This window comes from Thermobia domestica, chromosome 8 (genome assembly GCF_964235325.1).
Source record: "Thermobia domestica chromosome 8, izTheDome1.hap1.1, whole genome shotgun sequence".
In the NCBI taxonomy this organism is placed as follows: Eukaryota; Metazoa; Arthropoda; class Insecta; order Zygentoma; family Lepismatidae; genus Thermobia; species Thermobia domestica.
The window spans coordinates 231,165,495-231,177,901 of NC_137461.1; the positions used below are offsets into that span (position 1 = coordinate 231,165,495).

The 12,407-nt window shown below is 37.5% G+C and overlaps 1 protein-coding gene across 2 annotated transcripts in view; it reads left to right on the plus strand.

The window, feature by feature from the left end:
* LOC145693484 (RCC1 and BTB domain-containing protein 1-like) overlaps positions 1–12,407 on the plus strand; it is a 170,300-nt gene that overhangs the window by 50,131 nt on the left and 107,762 nt on the right. For both annotated transcript variants that reach the window (XR_014132793.1, XM_081769526.1), the window contains exon 8: positions 488–645. Coding sequence is in view for 1 of the 2 variants with exons in the window: in XM_081769526.1 (XP_081625652.1) it covers positions 488–645 (158 nt within the window). In the remaining variant the exon portion in view is untranslated. The remainder of the gene's footprint in view (positions 1–487; positions 646–12,407) is intronic.

Here is a 12,407-nt window from a genome sequence, read left to right on the forward strand (position 1 = left end):
TCAGAATTATGTGAATTATCAGAAACAATCACTATTATGTCTCTTACATAGATAAAGACTTTTTTTTTTTTTTTTTTTTTTTGCTACAAAGCACAGCAATAAAGAAATGTACTTCTATAATAAACAGAAAAAGCAAAATATAGTCATTTTAAACAAAGATAATTCAATTTAACTTCCATTATATTATTCCAATTGTTGAAGATTGTAAAATGCTCTAAAATGAGTAGAAATACTAATAGTAAGATTTTGATAGGGTAACAATTACTGCCGATACGACAATGCTACATCCGTCGCTTGTTAATCTTAATTCCTTCTACAATAACTGAGCCGAACGTAATCTTGAGTTTACTGACTAAAATTTGTCTTCTTTTAAATTTTCTCTCAGGTGTACATAATATTTTTCGTTTGTATTGCCAAAGTTCGTTTCTATGTATTAAATGAAAAAGTAGTGTTGTAACGGGCATTAAATAAATGCATCTTCTTGTAGGACAAAGCGTAGTAACACCTACTGAAACAACATTTCGTCAGCTCCACGACGTATTCGCATGTTTCGCTACTCCGGCTGTGATGTGGAAACCTCTCGAAGTCAATGCGGAAGCAACGGTTAAGGTTACAGATAGTCTTAGACTTGCATTTGATGATCAGGTAAGTTAATTGTTGAACAAGAATAAAAAGTACAATATTAACAATTTATATCATACTGTAAATTCAGTATGTTCATTATTTCAAATTTTCATTATACAAGTTTTGGTCGTTTATGTAAAATTACAAAAGCAGTAATATAGAATGTTTGGCTGCACTGAACTTTGTATTGGCTTTATAGATATCGTTTGATGAATGTAGAAGACCACGTGAAGAGCAGTTTCAATAAGATATTAATATCACAATATTCCGAGCGGTGATGATATTTAGTAAGAAACAAGCAAAAGGTTAATACTCAGCGCAAAAAATAGCAGGGTTTTCTTCTACATGTAAGAAGCGCTTTTGGAAGAACCTTCTTCCATCTTCAGCTTACTTAAAGTTCAAAGAAGATTTAAAAACATGAAGAAGAATATGGAAAGGAAGAAAAAAGGTTAAAAGGATTAAGCGATGTAAAACACAAATCTTGTCAAAAATTAAACTCATGCGGATAGGCACTCAGTGGCTACTTTCTTAATCTTTTAACCATTCTTTTGTCTTTCCTCATTCTCCTTCATGTTTTTAAATCCTCTTTGAATTTTAAGTAAGCTGAAGATGGAAGAAAGTTCTTCCGAAAGCGTTTCTTACGTGTAAAAGAAAACTCTGCTATTTTTTGCGGCGACTTTTAATGTAATAGTGTTCTTTTTTTTTTTCAAAATAAAAAATTTCTAAAATTTCTAAATTAAAAAATTTCTTCGTGTAAATTTAAAAATTTCGACTGAGGTAAAAGTTAAACCACGTGACTGTAATTTAAGCGTATGTGGTACTTGAAATTGGATATTCGCTGAAGTATCTCAAACATTGGTAATTATTTCAGTCTATTACAATACAAAATGGTTAGGGGCCGCGGTGGCTCAGTGGTAGAGCGTTCACCTCTGGTGCTTGGGGTCCCGGGTTCGATCCCAGCCCCCGCCAAGTGAACTTTGTGGTGGACAAACACCGTGTGCGTGGGTTTTCTCGGGGTTCTCCCGTTTCCTCCCACTTTCTTCATTCCACCATTTCATTCATTACTCATCATCACCGTCTCCTTTAGCCTAACCGGCATAACCGTGGGACGTAAAACTTAAAAAAAAAAGAAGAGAAGATTACAAAATGGTTAGTACAATTTTTATCTTGTAAAGTGTATTCCATACTTTCCATTACTCAATATGTCTATTCCAGTTGTTTTTTGTTTATTTATTTATTCTCGAATTAAAATTTAATATTATTGATTTTGAAATATTTATGGTAAAAGTGTTGTTATTTACGAGCGACGATAGAAGAGAAGGAAATATGATGAGAGTAATAATAATAATAATAATAATAATAATATAAATAAATAAATAAATAAATAATGGAATTCGAGATTTCAACGAATTTAGACGTTTCATGGCCCCTACATTACAAAAAAGTTATTTTTGAATGTCTTCATCCGTTCGTCCCAGCGTAAACATGTCACTTACCTAAAAGTCATATCGTTCAACATCCGCATCAAATTTTAGTGTGAAGTATTTTTTTTAAATAAGGTTCTGTAGATTTTCTTTTTATGATTTTCTTCCTACCCCCAAGAAAGGGTAGTTTACTAGAGGATGAAAATAAATTGATAACTCGAAAATAGCTTTAACTTTTTTGTTTATATTTCACATCTCAATATTCCATAAATAACCCTACACTATGATATAAGCCATCTTTCTAGGAAATATTACGAGAGGTGGTTTGTTCTTGGATTGAGTTTCTTTTCTTACAATTTTCTCAAAAACGGCTTCTGCAATTCTGTTCATATTTCATAAATAAATATCTCCTTAATAACCTCATAATATATCAATACTCATTTGTTCTGAGAAAATATTACGAGGGATAGTTTCTTCGTTCACATTTTATAAATAAATTTTGTTAGTAACCTAATAGTATTGTAATATAATTTCATCTCAATGTGTATTAAAACTTCCAAAATTAAAAATATAAAAGAAACAAACAGGATGAGGTTCCGTAAACGAACTTTCAAGAAAAGGAAAGCTAAAAATGAAAGTGAAAATGTCCAAATAAATAAAAACAAAATAAGGAACTGCATATAGGTGAAAAGCCAAAAACAGAGTATATAAACGTAAGAAATTGTAAACAATGGGTCAGTTTTTGGTCATTCATTGGCAGTCAGTCAGAACAGACAGAGTGGACCATTAGAACCTCATCAGGATGGACCTCAGCCTGTACCGCTATAACCTTCTGTAAGTACTTATTAATTATGCCGAGAAACAACGCATAAGAAGTTCGTGCATGGAGGTCTTCTCCATGACAGGCACATTTTGTTAATCTGTAACTTCTATATTATTGTCATGACCTTTTTTATGTACTACATATTATTGTTATAACCTTTCTTTATGTACCTTCATTAAATTATCAAAATGCATCAAAATAGTATTATCTTACTACCGAGTATAACAATAAGCAATCTCCCATAATCACTTATTCCAAATAGTAACAAAAACCATAATTTTAAGTTACGAGACATGGCTCCAAATATTAGGCGAATTGCACAAAAATGAACTTCTTGTGTTTTGTTTTCTTTGCGTAATTTATAGCTACATTTGGTTAACAATATTAGCACTCTGTAGATTTCAGTTATTTAATTCCTATTATCATACTGTGTATAGTGTTCACGAGCTTTCTCTTAAGTTTTGTTTTGTTTGTTTGTATAATGCCACGGGCTAGAAATACCGCTATGGCAAATCAACCTATAACTGTTTCTCCTGTTCCTACAACATTAGAAATTTTCTCAGGCCTTCCAGGAGAATCTGCTGAAAAATTCATTCAGTCTTTTGAGCGTTTGGGTGTATTATCAAATTGGTCAGATCAGAAAAAGGTGCAGATATTTCCTCTTTGTTTGTCAAACACACCGCTGTACTGGTTTAAGTCAAAAGATGCACACACAACCTTAAATTGGACAGATCTTAAGAAAGCCTTTTTAGAGCAGTTTTCAAGTTCAGATCCTCAGCTCACAGTGATAGATAAATATAGGTCCAGGGTTCAATTACCGGACGAATCTCTTTTGTCATACATATATGCGAAGCAATATTTAAGTAAGCAACTTCCTCGCGAATTAACCTTTACGGAGCTACTTTCTGATATTGTTAGTGGGTTGTTACCAAAGTATATTGTGGATTTCGCTCAGCGTTCAATTGCATCATTCGATGCCTTAGTGGCGCAGGCAGAAACTTTACAAAGGGCTGAACTCTTGGCCCAAAAGCGGTTACAATCCCCTGTGTTAGAAACACCTGTTAAATCTCCTGTTAGCTCAGTAGCACCTTCGGAAGACGCTTTACAGACAATAATTTCAAAATTAGATTCACTCACGCTTTTACACAACACAATCCAAAATGCTGAGAGTAGAACTCCCACAGTGGCGTTTGCCACCAGTGAACCCTCCCCTTTTTCAAGGTCTAGAAGCAAGTCACGCAACCGTGAGAGGTCTTCCACGCCGCATAGATCTCTTTCGGCATCCAGTAATCGGCACAGATCACCGTCGGCAAATCGTCAGTGCAATCATACATGTTCTACATGTGGATACCAGGATCGAACCCAATCCACGATACAAACAGTAACCAGTGCTTCTACAAGCCAAAACCAATCACCAAATTCACAATCGCGTAACAAGCAACCTCCGCATCGTGGTTCACGCGGTAGAAATCGTAACAAACGTGGTTCACAGCAACAGTTTCATTTACCTTCCCCAGCTTATCCTTATGCAATGAACCCAGTATTCTTACCTCAGTACCCTCCGTTTTATCCCTTTACTCCTTTTCCCTCCCCTTCCTCCTATGGGAATCAGGTTCCCTCCCATATCTCACAAAATTTTGAGCAAAAAAACGAGTAAAAGCGGGGGCCCTAGCCCCCTCACTCCCTTCAATAGCGGCACCGACAGACTCACAACCTTCCGTACCGGCACCGACAGCCTCTCACCCTGTAGTACCGGCACCTTCACCTTCAGTCCCCTTCGTACCGGCACCTACATCGTCTGTTCCTTCAGTACCGCCACCTCCACCTTCGTTTCCCTCAGAACTGAAACCCTTCTCCTCAGTTCCTTCAGTACCCTCAGTACCGCCACCTACACCTTCAGTTCCGGAACCTTTCCCGTCAGTTCCAGTACCTACCTTACCAGTCCCTTCCCACCTCCCTAGAGTTCCTACTCCTATAAAATCTCTTTCGAGTAACGTTCCTTCACCTTCCTACAATTCCTTAGCGGTGACATCACTTCCCTCAGCAGTTCCACCACCTCTACCTCCCAGTACTTGTCCTACAGGGATCCATCTCCCTGATAATGTCCCTCCTCATTCTTCTTCATCCCCCATCCGAGGTTCCTCTCCTTCTCAAACTTCTCCCTCCTCCCAGAAATTGTCTGCTAAACAGGCGACAGTACAGGTTCCATTAAGATTTCATAGACATTTACCAATGATAAATGGTCAGATAGAAGGTAAAACGTACCCAATACTCCTTGACAGTGGCTCAGAAGTGAATCTCATTTCTGAATCTTTACTACCTCCAACTGTAAAACCATTTTTTCTAAAAACGACACTTACTGGGATATCTGACGTTGAGCTAGAACTAACAAAAGCTGTAACATTAAGGGTATTGTTAGGTAACCACTCCTTTACTCTTTTGTTTCGAGTATCCCCAATAACATCCATTCCTTTGCTTCTTTCGAGTCAGTTTTTACAAGATCATAGGGCTCATATAGACTATGACAAACAAATTCTCACACTTCACAGGTTTGGCCTTTGCCCCTCTCACCCCCGAAATAGTACGCAAACTGCTACTCTATCTCCAACTCTTGTTAACAGGGTTAAATTAGCATTTAAAACTAGATATAGCACGGTTATTCCACCGGGCCAAATGCGTTTTGTACCTTTGTCATCCCCTACTAGGAACGCGCATACTACTTTTTATATAAACCAGCCAAATTTTAAAGAACTTCAAAAATGCTATACGGCTCATGTTATCCTTCATTCCTCAAACTTGTGCATTCCATTAGTTAACTTAACATCCCGTTATGTTAAATTTAAACGAAACACAGTAATAGCTTCGGGTACTTTCTTCTCACCAGACGAAAACAAAGTGAAAGTGCACACAGTTAGGAAGCTTTACGACCCAACACCAGAGCAGGTAGAAAAAAGAAAAACAGAGCGTTTAGAGAAAATAAAACCATATATAGATTTAAGTAAATTTAGAATCAATGAAGCTCTTCTCCCCCATCAGAAACAGCGACTTTTAGATCTTCTTAGTAGACATATCACTTGCTTTCAGTGGATTGAGACTGATTTTTCCTCCATCGATGCTTACGAAGTATCTTTAGACTTAATAGATAGAGTACCATTTAAAAATCCCCAGTTCGTCATTCCGCATAAATTGCGAGACAAGGTGCGCGAGAAAGTTATACAGCTTATTAATAATGGGGTGATACGTAAGTCAGACAGCCCATACCAAAATAACTTGCTTGCAGTTCCCAAACCAAACAGCGACGATCTTCGGCTAGTTTTGGACCTCAGAGTTTTATGTAAAAAATCGGCTAGAATTTCTGATGCAATGAGCGGTGTCACTGACACGCTAGACCAACTTAGTCATGCATCATTTATGGCATCCTTGGATCTTGTATCTTCCTTCTTTCAATTGAACTTGTCTAAAGAAGATCAAGATGCTACAGCATTTTCAGTTCGAGATCTTGACTTACCACATTCGCAGTATTGTTTAACAAAAATGCCACAAGGACACTCCAATTCCACCTTAAATCTTCGGCGTGTATTAAAAGACATTTTTCAACACATTCCACCGTCGAAATTGGTATTGTATGTCGATGATTTCCTTAGTATCGGACGAACATTTGAGGACCTCTTAGACTCATTAGACAAAATCCTCACCCTGGCAGAAAAATATTCATTACTTTTCAGTTTAAAGAAATCTGTCTTTGGGGTGCAAGAGATCGAATTTTTGGGTCATGTCATTTCAAACGGTAAAATAAAACCCAACCCTGCAAAAACTAAAGCCATTCTAGCTTTGCCACGTCCGACTACGGTCAAACAATTGAAATCCTTCTTGGCAATGATAAATTACTATAGAAACTTTTACGCAAACCTGTCATTAATGGCAGCACCCCTTTATAATGCGCTAAAAGGCAATCCACGAAAACTCTATTGGACGGATGAGATGACGTTGGCGTATGAGAAAATTAAAACAGCTATTACTCAGGAACCAATATTAGAAATATTTTCAACTGAAAATACAGAGCATTTACTAATGGCTGATAGCAGTTCACTGGGAATCGGTTCAGTGTTAATGCAAAAACGCAACGATTCTACCATTTGGCGCCCCGTCGCCTATGTATCCGCGCGTCATCCCGTTCGCGTTAAACCACTACCTATATATGAACAAGAGTTATTTTCCATTTACTATTCCTTACAAAAGTTTAGAAAGTATTTATTAGGAGCTCCATTCACAATATTAACGGATAATTCAGCCTTGTTAGCTCTTAGAGACACTGCGAACTTATCCCCAAAACTTTTACGATGGACAGATTTTATTTTTCAATTTCAATTTAAATTAGCCTTAATTAAAAGTTCACAAAATTGTATAGCAGACCTATTGTCACGACAACCTCTTGAATTTGATAGTCAGGACTTACACCTAGTTGAACCAGAATCCCACTCCCTTCAACTCTTGGCCCTCACTAAAGACACGGATATTGCTGAGTTACAAAGGCAGGATAAGTTCTTTTCAAAAATTATTCATGTCTTACAAGTAGATGACAAACAACATCCCAAGTACACCACATGGAACAAACAATTCTTCTTCAAAGATAACATTTTACACCGCCGTTACTTTTACAATAACAGTCATCGAGCATTATTATGCATCCCGAGTAAATTGAAAGACACGATATTTGAAGAATTGCATACATCTTCTACAACACATCCAGGGTTTCAAAAGATGTACTTGTTAATACGTTCAAGATATTTTATTCCTAATTTGAAACCGTGGTTGTATGCTAAAATACGTGGTTGTCTTGACTGTGCTAGATATCGACGGGCTTATACAAAAACGAACATACACGTTCAAACTTATCCACCCATGACGTTATTCCAGGCCTTCTACATAGATGCTTGTGGGAAATTCCCCACTAGTCATGATGGGAAAAATTACTTTTATGTCGCCATTGATGCTGCGACATCGTTTGCCATAACGAAGGCAGTAGCTAATGTCACAGCTAATACATTCATTGAGTTTCTCATGAACGACATCATCATTCCACTGGGAACTCCCCAAGTAATTTATTGTGACCAGGCCTCTGCTCACACCGCCTTAAAGACAAAACAATTTTTGCAAGCATTAAACATTGAAATTAAGTACTGTCTCCCTGCTGCTCATCGCTCCATTGGAAAAGTGGAAATAAAAATTCAAAATTTACAACAATCGCTTAGGTTTTTGACACGATCGGATCAAACCCATTGGACTGATCATCTTCAAAAGGCCACCGCCAGTTGTAACCAGACTCCCTTAACGCAACTTGGCGTCTCAGCATTTCAACTGGTCTTTGGACTATCCCCCACCTTCCCCATCGATCAATTACTCAATATTCCCCGTGAAGACTTAGACAATCAAACCCGTTTGGCTGAACTTCTAGAATTACGTTCCCTGGTAAATTATAAACGAAACGAACATTTTGAAAACATGAAACAAAAAGTTGAGTCTGATAAAATTCCTACTGTCTTTTACCCACAACAGTTAGTTTTAATTAAAAGAATTCATAGGAAAACAGGACAGTCAGACACACTTTTGCCCGCCTTTCATGGCCCTTATAAAATCATTCAACAGCTAGATGCAAATTCCTATTTAGTGGAAATTGATAATAGTCAAAAACCGATAGCGAAAGAAAGATTAAAATTGTATATCCCACCACCAGAACCCCAGGATCCGGCATTCGTTCTGAAATACAAGCAATTTCTTAAATCATAAAATTCCGTTGTCAAATGGCATTCTCACATAAAAACAAATGACAATACAATATATCCATATCATTAAATAGACAAGTAATTCCAAATAAATTCATTTCGCGTTTTACAAACTCCCAATTCATTTATTTCCTTTTCTGGACAAAAAAAAAAAAACACGCATCAACAGTCCGCTCTCCGTACCTTTTCGCTGAAATCCTCCTTGCAATAACCAACCCTCCCTTCTTGTTGTCGATTCTAAATCATGCATCACAGCTCACACGCAATCCCTCTTGCATTCAGCACCCTGACTCTAGCATTCCATAGTTCACATTTCTCTCCCCACCACGGCACGATGACCTGCTTTCCTCTGCTGCTACAACACTACCACTCTCCCCTCGCGCTGGAACTCCCAAATACTCCCTCATTGCTTGCAATCCCCCCTCCCCTACCTCTCAGATCACTCTGCATTCCGGTACTCACATAGATGCTAAATAGTGATTCAAGGTTAGCACCACTTTTACTTTCAGACTGTCGGTCTGACGTCATTAGCATAACGTACAATTGTTTACATTTCATATTATAACAAAAATATAATAATAAATCAATAAATAATCCCACTACTACAAGATAAAGAAATTTTCAGCAGATCTTCATCGGGTTTTAAGTTACGTTGTGTTTGTTATTCCATTGCTTATACAAACATTCAAACGAAAAAAAAAAAAAATAAAATCACGGGTTGTGAACACTAGATTTCATATTAGGTATCTCCATCTAAATTTTCCTCTTTCTAACTAGTGCTAATATTGGGTAACTAAATAAAGCTTGGAAGTCCTTACTCCCACAAAAGATAGCACTCCATCCCTAACACCATACCCTTTACTACAACCCTTTGCCTGATACCGTTTGTGATGCCGTTCCTGCTACCAGAAGACGCTATGGCCAGCCAGACGTCCTGTTTCCAGAAGACGTTGGGATCGCTACCTCTTCCCATACATCAGCCAAGTTCATCGCAGCTGACGCAACCACTCTTTAAACTGCATTGAAGCCGCAGTCCTGTCCACCAGGGCACAACCACCACAAGTTCATCGCAGCAGACGCAACCACTCTTCAAGCTGCAGTGAAGCCGCAGTCCTGTCCACCAGGCGCACAACCACCAAGTTCATCGCAGTAGACGCAACCACTCTTCAAGCTGCAGTGAAGCCGAAATCCTGTTCACCAGGCGCAGAACCAGAAAATGTTCATCGCCGCAGATGCAACCTCTCTTCATGCTGCAGTTGAGTCGCCGTCTAGTCCCAAGGTACAAACCAAGTAAAAGTTCATCGCAGCAGATACTACTACCCCAGTTGTCAAGCTGATTTCATCGCCACAGAAAACACCAACTCAGGAATTGTTGCAACATGGTGTCTAGTTCCCCATTACCACCAAAAAGCCCAAGTTCATCGCAGCAGATGTAACATCCTTACAGCTGTACTTAACAACCACTTCCAGTTATAGTTGAGATCGTCGTCCAGCACATCATTCATGTGGACCTCACAAGAAAACGACGTTCCAGTAAGAAGTCTCCATCTTGCATTGCTGTGTGTAGGCATCTCCAATCCTGGCTCCTTTCTTCATATCTGGAGGACACCTGTTACCTTCCAGCGGACGCTTCCAGGTTCTTGCTTATGGTCTTTGGTTCGAGAACATACATGGATTCATTCTTCCCTGTGCCTCCATTGTCTTTTGGGACTACCATACTCAGCATAATTACGATGCTTAGACATTGTTCGTGCGAAGTGTAAATTGACAGTAGAGAGCAGGCTTAGAACTGATATTGTTCCCTGCCATGCACGAAAAGATTGGTTCTTACCATCGCAGATTTTTTTCAGTGACTGGTTCAGTGGAAAATTCTTCAAGGAACACTCACTTCTTAATAAAATGGACTGGTTTGATATCCAGCATATAGTGTTGTGTATTGAAGTTTGTTTTAGTGTATTTTTTTTATATATTTTCATTACAGGTGAAAAACCACTGCCTCTCCAAGTACGAAGTTGATTGAGATGCATTTCATTTTGTTCTTACAGTAAACTTTCAGTGCTCCTCGCTTCGTACAGTGTTCCACAGGCCGGCGTTATATAGTGTTGAACACTCCAATGTGTATTAAAAGATATATTTATATCTAAAGTAAGGAGAGAGCATACAAGTAACCAATGACTTTAAAAAGCACTTGGTTCATTTAAATTTTTCCCAGAAGAGGAAATGTAATATAATTTCATCTCAATGTGTATTAAAACTTCCAAAATTAAAAATATAAAAGAAACAAACAGGATGAGGTTCCGTAAACGAACTTTCAAGAAAAGGAAAGCTAAAAATGAAAGTGAAAATGTCCAAATAAATAAAAACAAAATAAGGAACTGCATATAGGTGAAAAGCCAAAAACAGAGTATATAAACGTAAGAAATTGTAAACAATGGGTCAGTTTTTGGTCATTCATTGGCAGTCAGTCAGAACAGACAGAGTCGACCATTAGAACCTCATCAGGATGGACCTCAGCCTGTACCGCTATAACCTTCTGTAAGTACTTATTAATTATGCCGAGAAACAACGCATAAGCAGTTCGTGCATGGAGGTCTTCTCCATGACAGGCACATTTTGTTAATCTGTAACTTCTATATTATTGTCATGACCTTTTTTATGTACTACATATTATTGTCATAACCTTTCTTTATGTACCTTCATTAAATTATCAAAATGCATCAAAATAGTATTATCTTACTACCGAGTATAACAATAAGCAATCTCCCATAATCACTTATTCCAAATAGTAACAAAAACCATTATTTTAAGTTACGAAACAGTATTACTGACGATATAACTCATTTGAAATGAAATTTTTGAGTTTTACGTCCCACGGTTATGCCGGTTAGGCTAAAGGAGACAGTGATGATGAGAGATGAATAAAATGGTGGAATGAAGAAAGTGGGAGGAAACGGGAGAACCCCGAGAAAACCCGCACACGGTGTTTGTCCATCACAAAGTTTACTTGGCGGGAGGGTTTGAACCCGGGACCCCAAGCACCAGAGGAATATAACTCATTTGTGCTGAAGAGTCCACAAAGGATAATTTATTCTTGTAGATGATTTCTTTTTTCACAGTTTTCTCAAATACGATTCACGCGATTTTGTTCATATTTTATGAACAGATATTTCAGTAATAACACTAAAATATGGCGTAAGTCATTTTTTATGAAAAAAAAATCCACAAAGAATAGTGTACTTGTGGGGATGAGTTTTCTTCGGCCGAAGTTTTCCAAAGATACCATATAATTGTGTTCCTGTTTCATAAGAAAATGTTTCGTTAATGACTATAGTATAACATGATTTACTCTAAGGGATTGAAGTGAGAGAATGTTTAGTGTGATGGGCTTTTATTTTGATTTGTACTTTAGTACCTTTGTATTTTTGATTTGATGCTGTTAACTTAATGAGTAATGAATAATCAAATGAAATTGAGTGATTTTCTGTGTTCCGGTAAGTCGTATTTCTCAGTCTAAAGGAAAAATCAAAGTAGCTTTATCCGTACAGTCTGTACCGTAACTGTAACAATAAGTTGCAACAATTTGAGAAAGCAAGAACTCGGTTTTTATTTCTTATTACCATGACTATTCATATTTATTTATAATACTGCGTAAATTCTTATATTACATGTTTTGACCACATAATAGACAGTACATCGAACTATCTTCATATTGAGATTGCATCAAATCGAAATTTCCTAGCCAAAGTTTTATAG